Source organism: Egretta garzetta, unplaced genomic scaffold (genome assembly GCF_000687185.1).
Source record: "Egretta garzetta isolate BGI_Z169 unplaced genomic scaffold, ASM68718v1 scaffold108, whole genome shotgun sequence".
NCBI lineage: Eukaryota > Metazoa > Chordata > Aves > Pelecaniformes > Ardeidae > Egretta > Egretta garzetta.
In genome coordinates, this window is record NW_009260614.1 from 4,571,483 (window position 1) to 4,597,157 (window position 25,675).

Sequence of the window (25,675 nt, forward strand, 5' to 3'; positions counted from 1 at the left end):
CAAAAGATACTGACATTAAAAAAAGTCTGTCCTTCAGCTGCTAATGGGGATTTATAAAAATGAGTTCATCCACTGCAAAGAGCATATAAGGATATGTGGCATTTCTGCTGGAGAGAGACTCTAGGGATGTATACTGCAAATAGGGCAGCCTCCAGAACAGATCAATAGCTCCTGAAACGCTCACAGTTTTGGCTCCTCACACACTTTTCAAAGCCCGATTTTACACTGAGATTTCAGCTCTAGAGATAGATCCTCTTCTGAATCCAGCCGTGTTGTATAGTATCTCACCATCTCCATTTGGTGTCCAGTTGCTCATTGGTGATGAGCCAACAGAAGTTCTGTTCCCCTCAAGTCTCCTGTTCATGTGATTGGTTAGCAAATTTCAATTCCCCAAAATGATAAGTGGAGCAGTAGAGTGGTCACACCAGCAGCTCTCACAGCAAGATCTAAGCAGGTTATAAACTCCTTCTGCGACTATTTGCAAAGTACATATCTGTCTACATATTCATTATCTGTATTTCTCTTTGAAATGGTGGTCAAGACTCCCACATGTACTCTTGAATTTGAAGCGACTCTAACTCCATCTCAGTGTTGGGCAATATCGATGCCTCGGAAGCAGGTAAGTCACCATGTCAACAGACAGTCCCTGGAGTTGAGCCTGAGATGCTGTAAAAGCTCTATGGCAAGGTTTTACCCTGGGAGTTCCTGTTTCTGCAAGATCATAAAATGTCTTTGAGGAATTGAAATAGATGTTGAAATTGAGGTACAACAGGAACTTGGAACAGCGTCAAAAGAAAGGCAAAGCAAAGCATCTCTCTCCAGTCATTCGGAAATTTGAACTAGTCTAAAATCTGCTACTGAAATGCCTGAGTAGTGTGATACAATGATGCCATACAGCTAAGGGGTTTCAAGAGACAAGTTGGAAAACCAACATTTTGAACAGTACATATTTCAGAAAGAGTAAGACCTAAAGATATGCAGATTGCTGTTTTAAGGAGCAAATCCACATTCTGCAAGGAACACAGATTAAGAACTGATTGGACTACACAGCCAAGCAACATAGTAAAAGACAGAAATTCAAGTGTCTGGGCAGCTAAGCCATACAGAATGCTGTTTTATTCCACCTTTCCAGCCACTTCTGCCACTGCCAATAATTTACTGGCTTAGTATGAAAAGACTGGATGGAAAAAAGAAGTCTGTCTACCTGCTCCAGGGAGGAGTGGCTGCTACAGAACTGGAATAGCAGCTGCCCTCAGGGACCAAAGCCACCTGCAAGACAGGACTGAGCAAGGGAGAAAAAGTATGCATGTTCAGGGGAGGAAGAGAGCAGACAGTCGACAGCCTGTAAGGGACAAGGTGATCATGCCAAAGGATATACGGGTCTTTTCCAAAAAAACAAAACCCCATAAGCCCAGAAATTAAAAAGCAAGGGCTCTGCTGATTCTTGCTGGAGTGCTGAACGCTTCATTTATGCTGATGCCAGTATCAGTTGAAATTAAAAACTCTCAACTGTTAACTAGAGCAGGGAGGGAGATGGTGATCTGGTGGCCATCGTAGCTCAGTGTGAGAGAACACCATCTCATGGGAACCCATCTAATTGCTTGGAAGTGACAATTTTAAGGCTCTGAGCCAATGAGGGGTCCAAAACCAGTAACCCTTCAATTTTAGCATGGTGTGATCAATGACAGAAATCTAAGGACAGTCACAGTACAGAAGGTCTGGAAAGACCACCATGCTGGGGCACAGACCAGAATGTTTCTCTTGCCCTTCACGGTCATATAGAATTCAAGGATGCTCTTTCAGGATGAGAGCAAGGGCACAGCCGTCAAGGAAGCTATCAGAGATGAGAAAATCCACCCATAAATTTTACTGCATTCTTCCCAGAACAAGCTACTATCATGGATTCTGAGATACAGAAGGTGACCTTGTCCATCATGCTGTCCACGATATCTAGGTGTTGCAACTCCAGAGTCAGAGAACAGTCTCTCCTTCATTTTGGACCAATGAGACTTAAACCAGACAGTATGAGAAAGTGCTACACTACGCAACCTTGCAAGACAGGTCTAGGGAAATACAAAGGCATGAAACACTCTGAGAAGTCTGTAAGACTGCAATAGCATTGAACGGCATGGAAAAACAAGGGCTTGCACTTGAAACTTGCCTTGAAAAGTCAATTCAACTGATACAGAGCACCACCATGACAATATCTTATTATGAGACACTGGTAGCTCCAGCACAGACCTGTTCGCTCAGTGGGGTTAGCACCTGTAACACTAAACAGCAACAGCAGCAGGAGGTGTGTCATTGTTTTCTGTTTATATTAATTTATAGTGGATAGCTTGGCCACAAGATATTCTAACTCCATGTGATTTACAAACATTAATGATCTAAGCTACCCTGACCCTTTGTCAGTTAAGAATCTTCATTCAAGATTTTAACCAAAGTTAACCAGCTTTCCCACTGTCATGTGTAGAATCTGTTAAAAAGAGTTCAGATCTCCGATTCCCCACTCAGCACAATAACTAGACTCTTATCTGCTTTCTATGCATCAGGTTTTCAGCAGCAGAGAAAGCACATTTAGGGCTACGGGGAGGCAGCGTTAACTGCAACAAATGTATGCATCAGCCTAGCAGCATCAGCAAACAGGCTTATATTCCTCATACCCCCTTCATATGCAGATGTAACTTCCTCTGCAAATCATTGACTCTGCTTGGAGCGGGTCCAGAGGAGGGCTACAAAAATGATCCGAGGGCTGGAGCACCTCTCCTATGAGGACAGGCTGAGAGAGTTGGGCTTGTTCAGCCTAGAGAAGGCTGCAGGGAGACCTGACTGCGGCCTTTCAGTACTTAAAGGGAGCATATAGGAAAGGTGGGGACAATCTTTTTAGTAGGGACAGCTGTGACAGGACAAGGCGTAATGGTTTTAAACTAAACCAGGATAGGTTTAAACTGGATATAAGGAAGAAATTCTTTACAATGAGGGTGGTGAAACACTGGAACGGGTTGCCCAGAGAGGCAGTGGAGGCCCCATCCCTGGGAACATTCCAGGCCAGGTTGGACGGGGCTGTGAGCAACCTGATCTAGTTAGCGGTGTCCCTGCTCCCTGCAGGGGGGTTGGACTACGTGACCTCTAGGGGTCCCTTCCAACCCCAAACATTCGATGATTCTGAGATTCTATTAGATTTACAGCTCATGCATAATAAAATAAATTGTTTCTAATATTCATTAAATAATACCATCTATGTTTATGTATTTACACAATGCAGAATAGTCGCATGGCTATTTAAAAAAAAAAAAAAATAAGAAAAAAAGATGACGATGAGACCAATAACCACCTTTTGTTGCAAAATTTTTGAAAACAGTATTTCCAGCTTAGAAAGGGAGGACTTTCTGCATAAAGAGACTACACACCACAAATGATCACGTCTGTCATCAGGTCTGAGAAGGGAGAAAATCACAGGGCTGGCTGCACAAGGAGGTGGAAGGGAGGGACAGGCAGAGGGATGTGACAGATCTCTTCACTCGGAGACAGCTGATGATGGAAGGAGGGTTAATGCTTGGCCAACCAGTAACACCCTCTCTTACAGGTTGTCTGAGGTGATAATTTTTCTGTTGATCAGGTTAATTCTAGACCATGCCACAAAAACAGAGGACTGAATCTCCTTCTGACACTTTCCAAATAGCCAGAGCAGGCATTCTTCCTTCTGTCTTAATGTTTTTAAACTTTCACTCTTTCTTCTTATGCTTCCCCATAATGATGGCAGCTATTGAAATACTCAGAAAATAACCATGGCTAGGCTAGTGCTAGAAAGAGAAACAAGGAACCCCAGTAGATTGGTCAATTGGGTAATTGTAAATGAATTCTCCTTGCTGGGTGGAACGTGCACTGCAGTGGGGAAGCTCAGGGTGGGCTCTCAGGAATTATCTGACTACTCCAACCATCTCATGCTTTCCCTTCAGAAAATTTCCCCCAGTTCCCAGGCTTCTTTCTATTCCATTAAAAGGGAACCCGGGACCTCTTCAGCGTACTGGATTTCTGCTCTCTCCTGAAAGCAAGAGTCTAGCCTGAGGCTGGATTATTATACTTGAGTTTTTCCTTTCTATTTGTCTGGATCTATCTGATGTCTTCTTATATACTTCAATTATAAACACTTTGGGAGGGCCAGATTTTAATCTGCATTTGTGCAGCATCAAGTATTGTAGGTTCCTGGGCTATGACTAGGACTTTCAGGTGATACGCTAATACAGATAACAACAAATTGAAATTACATGGTAATTAATATTGGTCAGCAGCAAGCTACCCAGTTATGGAAATTAATGGTACTTATAGGCAGCCAAAAGCATACCCATGGACAAATTATACTGTAATTATAATTTGGTACCACTGCAGCTACAATAGCCTTATAGTAAGGGAATTGGCCAATTTTCCTGTACCAAAACATTAGGCAAGAGTGATAGGTAGAACAACCCAAAGGCAGGGAACTGTGGGTTTCCATGCGTGTGGTAAATCCCCAGCTCTCAATTCTGATGGCAGTTAGCGAGAGGAGATAAGCAGCTGAGATATAATTTTCCCTTCAGGCACATCTAGATAGTGCCAAAATGCCAAGGGGCAAAGTGAAGGACATTCAGAAGGGAAAAAGCAAGACCAACACCTCAGGCTTCCTGCAGGGAACAATGCACACGGTCTTCTAAGGAGCTTGGTAGAGAGAGTAAGAGCAAGACTGACATATGCAAAGGATTATACTTACATAGGCTCCCACAATGCTGCTCTTGGCAGCAACGAAGATCAGACAGATGAAGATGGCTGATCCTAGCATGCCAACAGCACAGACAAGAGGATCAGCTCGCTGGGTTTTTAACCGGCACCATTTGGTTGCACCAGCCCCTGTGATTACACCCAGGAAACCAGTGAAGCACGTGATTGCTCCAAAGATCAAGCTATTAAAAGAAAAAAGAAAAAAAAGAGACAGGTTGGGTTTTTTTCTTTAGTTTTTCCCAAAAATGGGCATGGTCTTTGAACAAATTATTAGGGTAAATGGACTAATGGAAATCTGCACATCGGCTTTGCAAATTTAAAATAAAACGAATGAGCTCCCCTGCTGAGTGCTTGTGATTTTAGCACTCTTCCCCTACAATGAAGAAAAACACAGCATATGAAATTCAGCCTTGTACACAGGCATTGATCAACATGCAGAGAGGTGCAAAGGGCTCATACCACTTTGTTGTGCAGAACCGAGCTTCTTGTTGAGTGCATTGTACAGCTACTTATGTATGCACAAAACTAAGTAGTAACCTGCACATGGATTACGTAAGGGGAAATCATGGACAGAATAGGCACCAAAAAGCTTAAGGGAAAGGAAACCTAACAAGAGTATAAATACCAGTGACTTTCAACATACTTTGACTTTCTAACTTCTTTCAGACCACTTCAAAGAAGCCTGACTAGATTATTTTGCTGTTATGTTACACATTTGAAATGTGTTAACTTAAATTTAAAGAGCCAGGAGCTGTCAAGGATTCTTCTTATCATATGTGCAGGACTGGCATTACAGAGTCTTTGACAACTACATTACAGTAGCTCCAGGGCAGCTCAAAATATAGGTGTCATCAAGGAGTGGAAAACTTCTCTCTGTAAACAAAAGATGGACAGTCTGACTGGAGTTGTATTTTCTGCTCACTGTGTTTTTGCAGAACAGACTGAGACTGCCCACTGGGCGCTCTACTTGGTGGTACTCCAAACCACTAAGTAGTTTACTTGAGAAGGGATTGTGTCAGCTAGAGCAGGAAGGTTTTCTGAATGTTGTTTTCCCCTCACAAGCTGAAAAGCAAAAGAGCTGACAAAAGGCAGTTTTTCCTCTCTTTTATTCACCTGCAGAAATGCTTTTTAGCATTTTATGTTTTGTGTCATCGTAGTGAAGCACAAAACAATGAACTACTTTTCATAGCTTACGTGCTGCAAGCAATATTACATAACTGGGACATTTAACATCAAGCAATCCAGACCAAAGCATCCCAGATCTCTGCACCATATTTCAGGAAAATTCAGCATACACAGTTGTGTACAGAGCAATGAAACACAGAGTTCTCCCTCACACAGAAACAAAAGTCTTCAGGGTCAGTCCCCGCAGCCTTTAGGGGACCCCTGAATTACAGCCACTACTGCGGCTACCCAGCCTGCCAGGTGATTCTGCTGCTATCACAGAAAACAGCGTGGGTCTTAAGAAACCAAACTCTCAACTCTCCAAACGTCTTCTAATGCAAAGACAGCAGTCTCTTTTCTACTTCTGCCCTATAACCCAGGAACTAAGGCAGAGATGAGGTCATTGCTTCTCCCTTGGTTTGACTTCATGCAATGAAGAAAAGAAGAGAAATAAAACCTAGTTTACAATCCCAGCATTTCCTATCATTGTTGCAAAGACCTAGAGGAAATTACAGACATTCTAGTAACTTGATTCCATGGGACTTGCCTGTTTCCTCTGGTAAATAAGCCCCCACCCCCTTTTCCCTCTCTTTAAAGCAGCTGAGTATGAATCTCACCTATCTTTGGTGCTGCAGAGCTGTGAGCTGCAGGTCTCTGCTGTCTTCTGCACAACCTGTGCTCTGTGAAGGTAGAGAGGGATCCACATGCCAAGTGCCCCTGTGGCAAAGGAGACAGCTGAAGTGGCCAACGATGAGAAGACATAGCTGCGGCTGTGGAGACGCATGAGGCAAAACCAAGAGAAGGTTTAGTGGGAAAAGTGAAAGAGCAGAAACCCCAGGACAGGAGCTGGTGCTTCAGTGACAAAACACAGTGTTCCCCTGTACTAGCGACCTCCCTTTGCTAAGGGGCAGAGATAAAACAAGGTAAAAAGCAATGGAGAATAAGAGGCATGGAATATTTCTTCATCTGTGATGCTCCATTGATAATAATGTACTTAAGTCTTCAGAGCTGCTTCAAAGAGGCCATTTTTCATGGGACCGTTTCAGGAAACAATCGGTACTTAGTCCCTAAGACACGATGTGTGAATTACAGGGCTTTCACTGTAAAATCATCTGTTTACCTGCATTGCCAGTTTCACTTCTCCCTCCCCACCCATGCCACCATATAATTACTACTTGGACAAACTAACGAATTAATGTAGAAATATCGATAAAGTAACCATCATCACTTCTGACAGTCCTTTGCTACTGGATGGCAATACCAGGAAGGCATTCTAGCCAGCAGTTCTAAAAATGAAGGACACCACAAGTTTCCCATTAGAATTCTGATGTAACATTGAATACACAAGTGCAAGTATTTGCACATTCACAGGCAAGCTTCCTGGAAGCACGGGCTTCTGTTTAAACACTCGTGAGCATGTGATCTTTTACGCACGTATACAAGCACCCAAGCACATTCAGTGCTCGTGCATTCACTCACATGTGGTTGTATAAACATATATATTTAAACTTGCAAGCTTTTGTGTATTTTCTCCTCTTAAATGGCTCTGGCATTTAACTGTCTTTTTCCCCTCAGCAGAATAGCTCTTTCAAGGAAAAAAAGGGATATAAGCGTCTGAACAACAGCGGCACAACAATTAAAACAGGAACACAGCAATTTCGACACTTCAAAAGCCTTGATTTGTCTGAAGTATGAGCCAAACAAAGCAGACTCCCTCTTAGATCTCAATCTTGGAAAGGCTGGAGCAAAAGTTGGAATCCATCACTGTCAGCGCATCGATACCTTGTGAAAATGTAACTGTGGTTTTCTTTCCTAGGTCCACAGACCTTCCTGCAACTCCCTGCATGTTGTCACACTCCAGTCTCACAGTGCTAAGAAGTACAGGCCCTTGGATGTTCCAATTAAGCATTAGAGGCAAACCATGCTTTTTACTCTAGCGCTCTTACTTTCTAATCAGTGCTTTCATGTCTCTCAGCCACGAGGTCCGAGCCTTCAGCTGTCCCCCAAGTTGTTCAACATTTCCTCTTTTAGCAGCAGGTACAAACACCAAAATGAGGGTTCCTGTTATCATTCCCAGGAGTGGAGAAACCTGCAAGAAAGGAACAGGGAATCAGCACAGGAGTCAGCAGGGCTTGCTTTGACTAGTCCGTAGGAAGCAGATTATGTTAGTTTTGTTTCAGCGGCTCGATTCTTTACAGCCAGCCAGAATCTAAGCACACAGAGGCATGTGCTCCTTTCCTTCCTCCCTGTCATTCCCTGGACTCTCTTATCTCACTCTGGAAGCAAGCAGCTTTGAGAATACTCTGATTAAGGCAGGCCATTTCTTTGTGTTATTAAAGTACCAAGATTCATCTAAATACGGTTCTTCAGTGATGTTTAACTCTTTGGAAGCCTACTCCCAGCTGGGCTAAGAGACCAACTAGCTTCTGGGAGAGTGCAGAAGCCTTTTAAAGGCAATGAGGCCAGGTGAAAGACTTCTGAATGTCAGGAACACACTGGCTTTGAAAATCCTTGCTTGACATGCATCCCTCTTCCAGCTAACCTGAAATGGCTCCCTATGTTCAAGCAGCTTCCTCAGATTACCTCAGCGTACAGCAGACCAAGAAACATTGAAAATTCAGGCTAGAAGGTAGGAAAACAACACATTCAAGGGTTAGGTTTACCTGCTTCCAATCCTTTCTCCCAATCACTAGACAAAAATACAAAGATCCCACAGTGTTTTGCATGATTCTTGTTTTGACACTGAAATGCCACCATTGTCAGAATGGAAAATAGCTCCATTACGAAAGCAGGAACACGGATTTTCACTGACCTATCATCTCTTCTATAAATGCCATTTTAAAAATAAATTCCTGTTCCAAAAAAAAGAAAAGTGCTTCCAATAATAACCTGAGAATGGCCTTTACACATAGAGCAGAGTTTCACACCTAAAGATGACAAACCCAGAATTCTTCTTCAGGAAGGGAAGATAAAAATATTTCAGAACTGGAAAGTCAGGAAAATCCCTCATTCGGGGATAGATGAAGCCTCATATAGTATCCTTATTACAGCTGAAAACAAGACACAGCACTGGTAAAAAAAAAAAATGCAATGCTGGGATTTTTTAGGGCCATATAATTTAAAGTCTCTTTGATTTTTATCTAAAGACTTAATCCCCCAACAGGACAATATCCATCGATACTCAGTAATATTACAATGAAACACTGACATTACTGCTAGATCCAGAGACAAAGCTGCCACTTGCCAAAAAGCCCTCCTGCCTTCTGCAGCCTATTGAAGTACAGATTATTCCTGGTCTCCTCCAGATTTGGCGACCACAGGAGACCACAGAGGGAAGCATCACCCAGGGGAATCTTGTACATCTTACAAGAGCACAGTAATTGCCACAGGGACAGAGGCTGCTTTACGCTGATGTCTGGAAGCTTTCAACGTGAGCTCTTTGACTACAAAAACTAAGCAATGCTGTCCAAAGCGACCACCACAGAAGTGGGCAGCTTGTCAGATTCCCCACCATTTTGCTCGGTCAGGGAATCATGCATCAATGTGTCATTTACAGTGGAAATCACAACCTCATAAGGGGTACAATCTTGCAGATAGCCTGGATATCTCGGGATAAGTATGGAGACTTCATCTGAAGAGAAAGATGCTAGTGAGGATTTCTTTGCACAAATGAATCATTTGGGTTTTACAGACAGAAACACAAGAGCGCTCCAACGTATCAACCTCATTAAAACCCAGTAACCAGGAGGAGGGGCTTTGGTGTTTCTTATTCCTTATGCTGGCCTCTGCTGAAAAGTTAATCTTACCCTTAAAGCTTTTCTGCTACTGAATGAGGTAGCATCCTCTTGGTGTGAAGCTGCAGGCTATTAAACTTTTCATTTCAGGTTCACAGCTGGAAGCTACTCTCCACTCTCCTAGCTGCAGATGAACTGTCCACGGTGATTTTCCTGGCTTAGCATACCCTTACTGGACAGGGAGGGAATGGCCTGTGTCCCAGAAGGGCACATTTGCTTGAGATGGGAACCCATGAATTTCATCACCTGCTGTTATAAATGGTGTTGGCCTGAGCTTCGTGAGATTCATTGTCTTCATGAAGTGCCAGAGCCAGAGAATGCACCTCACAGGGGCTCATGCCACCCAGGCTGCCAAAGGTCAGAAAACACTTCTGCTGGGCCGCTTCCTCTCAGCTCTTTCAAGACATCTTTGTGTGCAGGATCTGTTTGCGCGTATGTGATTGGAGCGTATTATCTTTTCAACACATTTGTCAAGGTCCCAAGAGGTTAAAATAGAAGGAAACCGACTGTCTCGGGGCAGAAAAACAAGCGGAAACTGGAACAAAGTGTTTTTTCCTCAAAGCAGGAAGCCATTCTCAGAGTTTCTTGACAGCAGGGGACTGAAAAGACCGTGGAGTTGATTTAAGGCCAATGCCTCGTCTTCCCATCCCCATCAAGAAATCATGGTTGACTGATAGTAAAGTGATTGGAACATTCTTGCTGCCAGGCAGGCAAAAAAACAAGGACAATGAGCCAAAACCACATACCTTTCGCATTTGCTTAGAAAATGCTTCTATTATGCACTTAATATCCATGAATGCAATTTCCAATCCTTTACTTTCTATATATAACAACAGGTTGAGAAATTGCATAATAGAACTCTTCCTAACACTGACCAACCGATGCAACTGCTATTACGATGTTATTAGTAGTAGCTTACCCTCAACGCCCAGTGCCAGTCTCCAGCAACCTGCTTCACGCTTGACCCAGTGATGTATCCCAAGCCACTGCAAGAAATACAAAGATCAGAGTCAGAGAACCACAGTCACAGCTGTTCTTAAACAAAGATTAAAAGAAAAAGTCACAATCAGTTGTGTGTCCTAGGCTCTCTTCTCCTGCAGAAGAAACACAGGGGATGAAGCTGATGGTGGCTAATATGTAACTCTTCCCAGCACTCTTGATCTAAAAACGCGCAAATCCAATGGAAATTCAGACACTGATCTCAAGTTTATAGGTGACCTTTCAATCTACAGTGGATGGAAACAAAGCCTCAACTCAATTTCTACATGAGGCCTTTCTGTGCAATAATACGAGTATTTAACAATTTTATGTTCAAGCTCTCAGTTAAGTAGTGCCCTTCAAGGACACACTGCATTCTGTCATTAAATTTTTTCTTGCCATGTAATTGTACTTGGTTCTAACTACTCATGACGAGACCATTTTCCATAAGCTTACAAAAAACCAAAGAAGAATATGCAAGACAGTCTGATGGGAGAACATCAGACCTGAAGCTTGGAAATCCCCTCTGAAGTGAAAGCAGCATCAGGACCTTCGACTACATGCTAAGAATTACGCTATGGTAGCAGAAGGTGGCTCAAAAGAGACTAAACAAAGGTGAACATAGCCATGCTTCTCTCAGAGTGAACTGAATGGATGCAAATTTCTTTTTTTCAAACTGCTGCATTTGTTGCTGAGATTGCCTTGACTAAAAGTTGCTGTCGGCCATCACATGCCTTTATTGAACAGTCAGCTAAGCTTTGGAGGTTGTCATCTATAATCACCCCAAACTGGGCTTTTTACACAGACAGGCCCCTAAATCAAACCATGGATCTAAACCTCTGCTGGATATTGAGAGAATTAAGTCCCAGAATCAGGCTCAACAGAATGAGTATTTGTCATTTCTTGCTAGCCATAGTTCACTGAATTCTCTACATAAATACTTGGCATCCTTGGCCCTCTTGGGAAAATATTCTTTCCCCCAGTTAAGGACTTGGCTATCTCTTTTTCCTCAAGACAAATGGATGTTTGTGATTTTTATCTCAGGAATGAGTGCACTAACGTGTAAAATGCACCACCCTAAAGCAGAAGTTTTTCCCTGAGTTGGGGGCGGGAAATAAACTGCTGCCCATGTTTTCCCTGCTGGAAATGAACCCATGATGCCATTTTTGCACAGGATGTTGTCCAGCTCTGGGAATCGGTATGCGAACTATGTGAGCCCACCCTGCCTACAACCTCACAATAGAGGGTCAGCCATTATTTATAAAAAAAATAAATAAATAAACCCAGAGATTCCCTCCTGTCCCAACAATCAGATACTGCGTTGGGCTGATAAGGGAACTCAACTCAAAGAAAGCACCAGAGGAAGCAACTACTCCAAATCTGAGTCTGTCACCTATGGGCTTGCTGTCCTCTGCTGCTCTGTGTTAAGACTGATTGTGCGCAATCATTACAGTTTCTCTCTTCAGCCTTGTCTACGCTAGACTTCACTATTTCTCCTAATTGCCATTTCAGTGGCACTAAAACGGACTGGCCACTGCTATTGCAGCTACCAAGTCATCTCAGATTGGCTTAGCTGCCTTTTCCAAACTTAGTCAGACTGGCCAAATTCAAGGTTGGGCAGAATTTGAGCTTGAACTAAAAATATTTTTACAAGTCCGAATTTCAAATTGTGTGTGCTGTATAGCATTCTCCTCTTGAAACCTCTGATATCTAGACTGTCACACAGAAGCAAATACCCATTTGCTCACTTCTGAAAACTCAGCCCAGTGTATTAGGAGATCTTGATTTCACAGTAACATGAAAGACATTGGCTAAAGAAGGCCTAGACCTCAAATGAGTCAAAGCAACGATTCAGAAAACCAGTATAACATTATTCAAAATGATAGTTTAATTTAATAGTGCTAAAAAAAAGTCAGCTAAAATATTTTGATTCTATTTCCTCCCCATTGCTGTAAAAAAAAGAAAATCCTTCCCACTAATTCCCAAAAGTCACACATGAACCAGTAACAGTGCTAGAAAAAGAATCCAATTCCTGCAACTAATTAGTCACTGCTCACAATATTTTCCTGTCTAAACCATTCCAACCAAAGACAGAAGAACTATTAGCACTTAAGATCTGTGTCAACTTACTTTAAGAGAAAAGCCAAAACCAGATGAAAGAAGTGTTATGTCACTTACCTGCCAAGAGGAATTGCAAAATAGAAAACGGACAGCATAAGGGTCCTTGTGTTTTTGGTGAAAAGGTCTCCTATGATGGTTGGTGCAATAGTGGAGTAACTTGCTTCACCGATGCCAACCAAACCGCGTGAGAGCACAAGAAGCCAGAAATACTGAGAAAAGAAAGAACACATGTTAGCAGGTCTCCCCTCATCATTTGGAATTCAGGATGGGCAACAGTGAAAGCGGCACAAATAGGGAAACAGAAACCCATGTGACTGGAAAGTGACCCCCTTATATGCATTTAATTTTTAAAACCTCAGACTTTTAATTTGTCTCTTGCTGGGGAGGAAAGCGACTATATTTTTGTGAAGATTTATAGGGATGAAAGAAAAGTAGTAATAATACACATTTACCCAGTGACACTAAAGAAAATATTTCTGATAGAGGCAGAAGACCTGGTTTATTCCCAGGATGTAGCTCACTCTTCTTAAGCCCACGTGCCAGCAACCTTCACTGACAGAGGAAGGTTTGGGGAGGCTCCGGGGTCCAGAAAAAGCAAAACCTGCCAAGCACAACCTCATCCTCCCCAGCACACCAAGGGAAATCCTAAAGGCTCTTCAAAGCTGTGGAAGAATTGAACCTGCAATCCCCCAAACTTACGCTTTTTTCCTTGATTAGAAGCTACTGAATAAGGGAAGTTTTTCAAAGGTGCTGAGCACCTCTCTCTCACTCCACTGCCGTGGAAAAAAGCATAAATCTCCCCCTCGCAGCAGGGCGGCAGAGTAAAGCCAACACTGAACACTTCTGACAAACCTCAGGTTACGATCTGAGCTGAGATTCACACAGTTACGAAGAGATAAGACTTGAGCTTTACTGTGGACATCGGCGTGCTCAGTAAGTAGCACCACCGGGTGAAAGATTCAGAGCCAGACAAGGCAGCAGCACAGGTTGCAAAAGGCATTAAGCTGCCCAGAGCTACGTGCTCTTCCAAGCAAAGGGCAATCCAACAGAACAAGGAGATGGACTTCACGTTCAGCACAATGCAGCCGAAAATGGACAAAAAGGAATTGTTCATCTAACAAAATTTTCTTCATGGCCCATTTCCCTGTTCCAGCCAACACTTTTGTGAACTGCAAGGACCTGATTTTCAAGCTGACCTCTTCCATGACACTTGCAGTTTTCTAGGTGCAATAAGGCACAATATTTTGATACCTAAATATGTGATACATGAGCCCAATCAAGTTCTCAGACATCCAAGCAGCCTGAGCTACACCCAGAAGTAATTGCACATGCAGAAATTAAAGTTAATTGTAGAAAACTGTAAGCACAGGGAAATCTATTTCTACAAACCTCTACAAATCCTTGATTTACTGTTATTATTCTAGAGATCATTTGTGACAAGAACAGCAGGGATTACGATACATCCTTAAACATGAAAGTGCTTTGAGAACAATGAGTGATTCCCAATTCCCCTTCTTCAGATGGGAAAAAGCTGAGTGACAGTGAAGGGACTGACTGTGCGCCTTACAGCAAAGCTAAGCCGGAATACAGGGCTCCCATTCACAAATACAGAAAATGCCATGCAGACACCCAGACACATGCCTCAGTCATTAATATACCCATCAGCAGACAAAAATCTACCGCTGACACGTTTGCATTATTTTCCTCACTGTAATCCTCTGGTTGGAAAGAATTTCTTGAGGATTCCCATAGTCACACAAAGCAAATACTTTGGCGCATTCTTCACTTCCTCTTATTTTGACATAAATTCTGCAACAATACCTATTTCCTGAGTATGTATGAGTTCCTTGTTTGCTGGCGGGGCATTTGCAGTGCTGCAATTATTCGTGTATCTCCCATAAGCTGCACATACGTAACAGACACATGTGGATGTAAGCAGAAAGGGCCACACTGTGACTCAAATGATTTAATTTATGCCAGTTATCCAATGCTAAACTACACCACTGCAGCAATATGCTGGCAATGACTGGTGCACAGGTAACCAATGTATTTGGAATGAGCAACAGTATTTATAAGATGCTGAATGACTTAGTCATGTAGAATTAGAAAGCGGGGGAACTGGAGGCTGACTTTGGTTTCTTAAGAGGTTCAGATCTGGGTCACAGAGAGGGTGGCAGGCAAATTAGTCATCTGCCAGACCTGGAATGAGTGCACAGACAGTGCTAGTTACACCTGTAGAATGACAAATTTGCAAATGCACCGGATGTTCCTCAAATTTGAAATACTTCCATAAAAATGACACAAGTTTGTGCTCACTGGCCGGTATCACTCCCAGTGAATGCACCAGACAGGAATTTCCTCCAAATAATGCTGTTACCATGTTCCTCTTACAATCCTTGTGTAAAGCAGGAAATCTGTATAAAGTTTTCCTATTGTGGTAGAGAGTGACTCGGTTCCATCAATACCACTGAATCAGAGTCTCAGTACAATGAAATCATCTGCAACAAGTATCATGTTCATTCTTCTCCCCCAGTTCCTCCTCGAATCCTCCTCCTTGGCTTATCCCATCCTTACACACTCCAAATATATGTTTAATATTTAAACTATATTCTCCGAAGCAGCGGTATCCAAATTTAAGTTGTGAGATTCCGACTTCAGTTGGCAACAAAAGCAGTCTCACAGAAGCATAATCTACATAAAGACATGAATGGTATTGCCCTTCTGAGAGCATACATATTTAGGACAATGCAGCTATTTAGGTGTAACAACTAAATACAAAAATCTAAACCAAACAATAATAGGGAATTATTTATAGTCAGTTCTATGTTGTGCCTGGTTTTGGAGCTCTGTATCGAGGATTAAAGAGCTAATGCCTCTTCTTATCCTGCTGGAAGATCTCTTCTGGATCTTTGGCTAGCATGCATCCTATTGGAACTAGCACTAAATCCAAAATACAGCACCATGCCAGCTACTGTGAAGAAAATTAACTCTATCCCAGCCAAAACCAGGACAGTATACAATAAAATTATGCAGGAATTTGTTACAGTAAGCTAGAACCCTCAATCTGCCATCTCTAACCAGTCAGTCAAAACTTATGGTTTTGTCATCTCTGAAGAGGGACGGCTGGGTAGCTCCCCGAGACAAAAAGTGGTCCTTTCCGAGAGAGGCCTCATCTTCTCATTTTTTATATAGGAAGAAAACAACACATACAACAAAACAACCCCAAAATTCTTATGCTGCTACTCATTTGGACCACAGACATACCATGAACCACATACTTAGAAACTGGTCCCCAAACCACCATGTACGCAATATAGGCAACCACTATTTTTTGTGTGTGCAGTTATAGATACATACACCCATATGCACATCCCTCTCCCTCTCAGAGTGTATGGGAACATGACAACCAACATAAACAAATGGGAAAGCCAGCTATTACCCAGGCAGAGGAAGCACCGTTCTCCTCCACAGCTGTAGCAGGACATTTCTCCCATTTCCTCTGCACTAGATTTTCCCCCAAGTGCTTTTTCCTCTCTGTCCTGCCCCAGGATTCTCAGCAGCTTAGTGAGACAAAAAGGGCTGACACCAGCCAAATTCTTCTCTACGTTATCTGTGCTTAAAAGCAGTACAGGCAGTTAAGACTTTTAACTGAATTTCACTGTTCCCCAAGCAGAAATTGATATATATTTAAAAAGCTTATTCCTTTCTACATTACTTTGGAACTCTTCTGTAATTTGTTCGTCTGTGCAAATAGTTCTCACTCTGGCAGGAAAATTGAAAATACCTGAGTCAGCTTTCAGCACCTGAGCTTATTCCTTTTCCATAGGTTAAACCCAGCAACCTCAATACTTCAGTGACTTTTTCTCTGGGTCGGTGCTTGCAACTGAAGTTTTTTTTGAAACAAAGAGCTATTACAGCAAACAATTTATTTATGTCTTTAATTTTGGTTAGCAGTCACGTCAGAGATGTCTGCACCTCCATGAGACCTGCCAACATCTCCTGGTTTGTTAGAGATGCAATGGTTTTCTTCAAGTGACAGAAATCCCCCTCCTGCCTGTGCTTCAGCCTGAATCATAGAATTGTTTAGGTTGGAAAAGACCTTTAAGATCATCAAGCCCAACCATTACCCTAACCCTGCCATCCCACCACTAAACCCCCTCCCTAAGCACCTCGTCTGCCCGGCTTTTAAATACCTCCAGGGATGGGGACTCAGCCACTTCCCTGGGCAGCCCGTTCCAGTCCTTGACAGCCCTTTCAGTGAAGAAATTTTTCATAATGTCCAACCTAAACCTGCCTGTGGCACAACTTGAGGCCATTTTCCCTCGTCCTATCACCTGTTACCTGGGAGACGAGACCGACCCCCCCCAACTACCCCTTCCTTTCAGTTGTAGAGGGTGATAAGAGCTGTGCTGCAGCAGAGCTCCTAGGTACCAGCTTGGATGTGGACACCTGGAGAGGGGTTATCACAGGAAGACCTGAACCATACAATGTGACTCCTATGAGCTCTGGGGGCAATTTAGGATGCGAAGGTGCTCTGAGGCCCTTCCTCCAACTTGCACATGCCACAAAGGGGCCGATGAGACACAAGCCCGGGAAGATTCCAGTATACAATAAACCATCAATGTATGGAAAGAATGGTGGGTGACAGAGATCCAGAACCCCCACGGTCTTGCTGGGAATTTCGCTTCAAGAGATGCCATCACCAGAAAGCAGCGCACAGAGAAAACACTCACACATGCCTACGCCAGGTAGAAAAGGTCAGTGCTCTCTTCTTCCCATCTCTTAACTCTATGGAAGGAAAAATACACCCTAGTTCTAAAGCTGAAGACTTTACTACTTTGTAATTTGAAGACTAACAAACCCAAACAAAAAAGAAAACCCAATCCCCCAAGATAGACAGGAGTTTTGGAAGGGATGCTTATGCCTCAGCGAATGCACCAATCGCTACTAGGACTGTGCAACCTACTAAACTCTGAACTTCTTGCACTATCAGCAAACCACAGGCAACAGCAGCGATGGACCATGGGGACAGATGGACCTGGGCTGATTACCGTTGCCAGTGACACTATCCCACCAGAAGCTATAGGCCTGACAGAATCCTTTCAGAATTTTCATCTGAAAAAAGCTTTCATTATTAGAATTAACTATTTATAACATGCCAAAAGATAGTTCATGTATTTTCTCTGCAAAGCATGACATGGTTTATATTCACATTTTTATACAGACTTTACTCTCAATCTCATGCACACATAAATGTTTGATGGCCTAGGACACGTGACTAGCTTTAATCATGTTTGGACAAACCTCCTAATTACACATTTATCCGAGTTGTATAGGCCATTGAGTGAGTAATACATGTTTTAATAGGTCTAATTACAGCTTTAAACTTCTTTCTCTTTTTTTAATTAGTTAACAAAAGGAATTAAGCCATGGTTCTCTCAAAGATTAGCTGTCAGTGATAAACCTATAATCTGCCAAATATGTGTACAACTCTGAACCACCAGATTTGCTGTCTAACGAATCATATGATCCTTAAGCTTTGGCTATTAAGTATTTGCATTTGAATGTGGGGTAGCTTGTAAGGGTCTCATAAAACAAGCTGAATACATGGTCCTTTCAGATGAGGGACATGCGGACCGATGAAATCACACAGACACAGCTAACCCAGTATGGATTACTAGTATGGATGCACAGCACCAGCACAAGCCGTGCTTTGAACTGATGTTGCTGGTGTAAAATAAGGATACAGCTACAGCAACTGCACCCTTTCCTATATGAGGATACTGAGTTAACCTTGTACAGTTTCTACATTTAGCTTCTGTAAAAGAGGGCTCAGCACCATGAAATTCCATATTTGAACTGCTGAGGTTTGCCATATTTTCCTTCTTTCATTATACAAACACTATGCAACAAACAAGGACATAGAATCAGGGTTTGCATCCGTGGAAAAACAACATGCATAAGGAAAACCATCCATGCCACCAGGCAGCTAGGATTGCCCCTTGTGGGGCCTAAAATACATGTGTGTGGAATGACAACGAACTAAGGAGAAAGCATTGGGATTGATTTAATTTGCCTGAGTTTCTAGAGCAAACTCAGTTGAACTGTATTGCAGTTACACTCTTGTTATTCTACAGCTGGCAGGGTCTTGCAGTGATAACATCCAGGGTACCACAGCAGTTACAAGTGATCAGTTAGATCAGCTGAAGATAGGTAAATCTGAAATACCGCAGGAGTCAGCTGCCAGAGTCAAACCCACAGGGCTCACATGTATATTCAAGGGCTGCACGACAGGGGTCCCTTTTGACAGCTGCACTCACATGCAAGCACTTGCCTTTCCTGAGCAGAACGTGTGTTTTCTGGCCAGGCAAACACCACTTTGTCTTGCACTCCATTAAGTCTTCCCAGCCGTATCAGTACTTTGCAGGGATCTAAGTGGGTAGAGATGCCACATCACACCCTTCACCACAGGTATGGCAAAGATGCACCATTAACCATGATGCAAACCAAACCAGGAACACGCTTCTGAGTATCGGTGTTGTGACTAAGAGTATGGGCTCCTGTAAACTCACAGTTCAAACTCCAGCTCATTAGCTGAGAGTCATTAGAAGAGCTGAGCAATGGAATCACATTACAAATGCAGGTGACACATTTGCTTAAACACTAACCACTCCATTTCTCTTAGGCCTCCCAGTGTGGGGTCACCTTTAAGAACCTGAAAGTTTCCAAGCCAAACAGGGACACTGACATATCATGAAAGACAAGATGATATTAAATGATGATGTTCATGTTTTAAATTCCATTCTGTGTCTGGATGGATGACAAAGGCTACAGCAGAATAGATAAGCATAAATACATCTTCCATCACTCTGCACCCCTAAAGCTTTACAAATTTTGAACACAGACAACCAAGGCACCTGGCTTCCATTGGTGGAGACAAGCCCTCGGTCCACATGCTCGTTAGGAATGGTGTGCCAAATCTAGATGTGGACCACAAAGTCACACGCCCTACTTTCTCAAACATGAATGGTTCTAACTCTGCTTCAATGAAAGAATAACTATTGTAAAGAGCTAGAGAGGGGTTACATATTTAGTACTGCTGAACTGTTCCGTGCCAATCCTGAAGAATATTTCTTCCTGTCAAGTCCAGCCCAGACTTTTAAGTAACTGAATATTCATGCCATAATTTGGCCTTTTGGTATCTTATTGTTTGGGAGACCTTTGTGCAGTAACAAAGGAAGATGAGTATCTACAAGTAATCTTAACTAATCCCTCATGGCGATTGCCAGCATAGAGACCAAAACAAAAAAGGACATGGGGGCAGAACTGTTTACTGTGATGTTTTGTTGGTCGGTACTTTTCTCCCCCATTAACAGGTTCAGTAAGCATTGTTTTCAGGATATCCTACAAGCAAAAGGAGTTGATGATGTTTAATCTCTGGGTGGCACAGATAGCAACTAGCTAGGTACATGCTTGTGTGGAGTCTGGTTGGCGACAGGTTGATGAGTTATCAGCTCTGATGCAATGCTGTGAGCTATCAGTATTTTATCTGTTTTCTGTAGAGATACAAGCGCACTTAGAGGTTCATGCTACAGGTACCTGTCTGATAAACATAACTATAAATTACCCTTCTCACCTCCAGCAAGATGTTTTTCCTTTATCAGACAAGAGTCATGCCGGCAGGGTAGCCTGCAGGAGATTCACTGCAGTTGCTGGTTCTTTTGCCATTTGGCCCACTGTGGGGATGTGATTGGGTTTAGACTCCTCTTTTCTTCCCTCATTGTGCATGTCCTTACTTATAACTACTTTTCACTTCCCATCTCTTTACAATCACAAGTGCCTTTTAAGTTACTTGCACACATTTCCCATAACTTCTGTCACCACTGGATTTGAGTTCTAGAGTTTCCTCCCTTCAAATTCAACTCGTGATGCCAAACCCATCTTTCATCACCATGTTCAAACTGCTCTTCTCCTTTGCATGCAAGTGTCAGAATCAGAGAACAGTTGAGATTGGAAGGGAACTCTGGAGATAGTCTAGTTCCCTGCTCAAAGTGGGATCAACTACCACAGGTTGCTCAACACCATGTCCAGTTGAGTTTTGAGTATCTCCAAGGATGGAGAAGCCACAATCTCGGTGGACAACCTGTTCCAGAGTTTGACCACCCTCACAGTAAAAATGTTTCTTCTTAGGTTTAAATGGAATTTGCTGTATTTTAGTTTGTGCCCATTGCCTCATCTTTTCATTGGACACCACTGAGAAGAGTCTGGCTCCATATTTACTGCCTCCTCACAGGTACTGATACACACTGAGGAAGCACTACAGGGGTAGAAGCACAGTTCTAGAGTGAGGATGCCACTTCGACAAAGGTAAGCTATTCAACATCTCAGTTAAATCCACAGAGCAGACACCATCTCATCTACTGCGTCTCTGTTGCGTTCACCCTAAACAGGTTTGTTTCCCTGAAGCCTGCTTGGGCACGGGACATATGCAAGTTTAAGCGTTTGTGTCCAATGAAGGATGCTTCTCTTACCCAAAGGTCTGCCCCTGAACTCTGAAGGACAGCTCACTAATATTGAAGTGAAAATGCCCCAGGCCTTCTTTCAAGTAGTCACTCAATTTATTCACACATTCACATTTGGTTTAATCACACATGCTTATTATGTGCTGGGTAGAGGTTATAAGCATGTTACAGATGAGATCAGTACACCATGTCAAGATTTAACAGCAAGCTACTGAGTTACTGAAATCTTAGTACACTTCATTAGTCATTTGCTCAAGGGTCAACATATAAACCCTTTGCAATTAGGGTGGACTTATTCTATAGCTTCTAAAGCAGTTCTGATTCTTCTACAGCATCCATCCATGCTATATTAAACACTTCAAAACTTCAGCTCATTTTGGATGCATTAAGTGTCTTACTAATTCTCAGCTCTAAGCACCTCACCTTTGAACAATTCCCTTTTGGGAAAATTCAGCTGGTATTCAGAGACCCACAAGGAGGAGAAGAGAGACTACAGCAAGTTGAAAGAGAACAAAATACACATTTAAATATAGAAATGAGCAAGGGAGATGAAGCAAAGTCCACTCACCTTTCCTCTGATTCTCTCTAGTATTTGCTAATGGCTTTAGTTCTCCCAGGTGACCTGTTCAGGCACACTTAATTGAATGTGGAAAGTTTTATTTGGAAATGTACCTAAGATTCTGGCTGATTAAAGTGTCCTCATTTTATGAGATTTATATTATTATTTAGTGTATAAAAATAACCAATAAAGACTGTAAGATACTCCTTTTTCACTCATCACACCCTTCAATCAGCAACTAAAGTATTTAACAACTGGATACCTACAAATAGGCTCTAAAGTGAAGCATCTAATTAAGCACCCTGGAGAAAAAACAAAACCACCCTGGAAGTAGCAAGACTCCCACAGCGTTTCCCAGAGTCAGCAGGGAGTTGCTGCGTGCTGCTCAGGTACAAAAATCAGGGCCAAGATTTTCTTAGCTACTTGCAAATTTGGAATGTGAAATTCTCTTTCAACATTAAAATTGCAGTGTCTGAAATCCAAGTTCCCATCACTGCCCTCCCTTCAAACCTGTGGCAGTCCTGAGAGACTATTTTTCTATTATTTTTCAGTAATGTTTGGATAGCACCAAAAAAAAAAAAAAAAAAAAAAAAAAAAAAAAAAAAAAAAAAGGATAAAAAAAGAGTAAGCCCAATTATTCCCATTCTCCATCCAATTAGGTAATGTAATTAACAAGACGCTGGGTGATGAAGCAGCACCACTGGGTCCTGACAATAGCCTCAGTTAAGACAAAGCAGTGTTTCGGCATAGTAATTGAAGGGCTTTTAATCTGATTGACCTGCCTGTGGTGAAAATATTACATGATACTCAAATGCTGGGATTTATGTTCTTCTCAATTTAGTCTCTTGGTCATTAATATTGCATTAATGACAGGGGGCTGGAATGTAATTGGAAGGAATGTAACAGATTAGCTTGCTTATTCACCAGAACACCAACTGGTGGAGTGCTACGTGCATAGCTACTTATAAAATAGACTGTAAAGAAAAAAAGTGTGTTTTCAAATAAATCACAGGGATCATAAAGAGCCCCATGTCACCAGTGCCTGCTAGAATACTGAGTTAAAGCACTTCTTTTCATCCTTGTGGCTCCAGTGTAAGACACAGAGGAGACCCTAGCATTTCACATGGCTGAAATAGTGGTCATTTATCCGTGTTACAAAACCATTACATGCAGCTCGGCCAACATGTATCTTCCAAAACCATTCCATTGTGGAAACAATGCAAGGTTCTTGACACACGCAAGTTTTCAGATACTGATAGTTGGAATATGACCTGGCATACATGAAACAAAAGAATATTTGCAGGCTGCTGGGTTCCAGCTACAGATGAGTCACAAGCAAAGACGGAATCCAAGCAACCCAGCTATAAACAGATACCAGCTTTTTCAGAACAAAGAGTTACAGGCAGTGATACGTAACACTAACAACATCTCCACCTTCAATGATGTCTACAGAAATGTGTGAGATCCAACCACACCAACCCGATGGGCTGTCTTGGCTCAAACACTCTTTGGTTTGGACCAATTCTTAAATCGAAATTTAGTCAAATCCAACAGACAGGGTTCATTCTTGAAGAGCACAACCCCATGTTCCTATCCCTAAGACAACAGCAGAAACTACGATTCCTCAGCACCCTTTGAAAAAAGCATCAGCCAGCTGACCACGACACCCAGGCGTGAATGTTTTGCCCTAACTGGATGCATTTGCAAGGGTAAAACAAGTTTTGAGAGGACACATTTTAATGGAATGCCTCAAGGTTCAAATGAAATTACCACAAAGTCCCAGCAACTTTACCTATTCTGTTGGTTCCGCTGATCCTTGGCATATTTTACTTTGCATATGCTAAAAATTTAAGTACACCAGCAGGTCAGGTCAGACCTTTTAGGCAACTTTGCTGAAAAGCCATCCGAATCATTCCGAACTCTGAAATCTTTTTCTTCCTGCTCTCCGTTTTCACGCTTCTCTGGCTTGCTGACTCAGTCACGATCCAGAAGCACCCGAGTACTGTGTTTGGCCTGCATCTAGGAGATGTCTCATTTCCAGCATCAGATATCCATAGAGAAACCAATGCATCTACCAATTCCTGCTACCTAGCAGCTCCTTCTTATTCATGACCGTCTTGGAACAGTTGTTGTATTGCCAGTTGAAGCATTATTAATTGGCAAGGTTTTGTCATGCTGTAGCTTCATTTCATTCTCTCCAGCCAGCCTATTTGACAAAATGACAAGCCTATTTAACTATATTAAATGCATTTGCATGTTTTGTCACTATTTTCTCATGAGGCTTCGTCAATCATGTTTTCAGACACGATGATCAGCACCATTCCCAGGGATTTCCTGCTCAAAATCTATTACATGGGTTTGAGATTAGTAGTCTAATTCAATGTTATCTGAATTGCAAATGCAGTGTTTTGTGTAGCATGTGAACTTTATCCATTTAAAAGAAATGTCAGCACTTCAAAAGACTAATTTAGCACCTAGTAGTATAAGACATTTCCCATCTTCACACTATTTGCACATTACTCAGAACACAATGGTCCTTTTTTCAGCCTTTACGCATGACCCAGGGGGACACAGATTGTGTGTGCCAGTGAAGAAGCACTTACACTCCCTACTGATGCTTTTGTATCAGCAGGCAACCAAGAGCTCAACCAAAGAAAGGCCCAAATCCATACTTTTGCATCTGAACACAAGCCAAAGAGGCTGAATAACACTTTCCCCCTCTCCTGCATCCTGTTTTTCAGGACAGTATGTGCAACCTTCAAGAACCACCAAGGCCCTGTGTTGTGGTTTAACCCGGCAGGCAGCCAAACACCACACAGCCACTCGCCTGCTCCCCCCGCCTTGGTGGGATGGGGAGGGAATCAGGAAAAAAGTAAAACCCGTGGGTTGAGATAAAGACAGTTTAATAAAACAGCAGAGGAAAAGAATAATAACAATAATAATAATAATAAATAATAATAATAATAGTAAGAGAATATACAGAATATACAAAACAAGTGATGGACAATGCAATTGTTACCACCCACTGACCAGTGCCCAGCCCATCCCCAAGCAGCAATCGCTGTCCCCCCAGTTTACATATAGAGCTTGACGTCTTACGGTATGGAATAGCCCTTGGGCCAGTGCTGTGCCCCCTCCCAGCTTCCTGTGCCTGTGGGAAGCTGAAAAAGTCCTTGACTGGTGTAAGCCCTGCTTAGCAACAACTAAACCATCAGTGTGTTACCAACATTCTTCTCATACTAAATCCAAAACACAAGGCTATGCCAGCTACTAGGAAGAAAATTAACCCTATTCCAGCCAAAACCAGGACACCCGGCTAATACAAAGTTTAGATTTGTTTCCAGGCCTCCTAATGATACCCTAAGGGTCAAAAAGACCCCAAATGTAGAACAGTTTACATGCATAAGATTTGGGCCTTATTGTCTAGCTTGCTGTTACTTTGCTAAAATTAATAATGTCTAGTTTGCTGTTACTTTGCTAAAATTAGCTTTGTCTAGCTTGCGGTTGCTTTGTTAAAGTCAGTAGTGTCTAGCTTAGATTTTTTTGTTCTTCTTAAAGTCTGTAGTATAGTTACTTAGTGAATTTAGAACCCTTTTCAAGGACGGGAAGAATCGGGAGGGGATGAAGCAAAAAGATAATAATGGTTTGCCAAGGTTGCCAGACTAGAAGGAATGAGAACTAACTGATGTAGAAAGATTTGTGGCTCCTTACAAAGGACAGTTTTTTGATAAGAACCAGGTGTTTACCTCAAGAGCTGGTCTACACCAACCCTGCAGTTTGGG

At 42.4% G+C, this 25,675-nt stretch overlaps 1 protein-coding gene across 1 annotated transcript in view; it reads right to left on the reverse strand.

Moving 5' to 3' along the window:
* SPNS2 (sphingolipid transporter 2) overlaps positions 1-25,675 on the reverse strand; it is a 110,193-nt gene that overhangs the window by 40,661 nt on the left and 43,857 nt on the right. The window contains exons 3-7 of the mRNA XM_035900620.1: positions 12,870-13,021; positions 10,633-10,699; positions 7,866-8,008; positions 6,537-6,689; positions 4,748-4,937 (exon numbers count right to left, since the gene is read on the reverse strand). Of these exons, the coding sequence (XP_035756513.1) occupies positions 4,748-4,937; positions 6,537-6,689; positions 7,866-8,008; positions 10,633-10,699; positions 12,870-13,021 (705 nt within the window). The remainder of the gene's footprint in view (positions 1-4,747; positions 4,938-6,536; positions 6,690-7,865; positions 8,009-10,632; positions 10,700-12,869; positions 13,022-25,675) is intronic.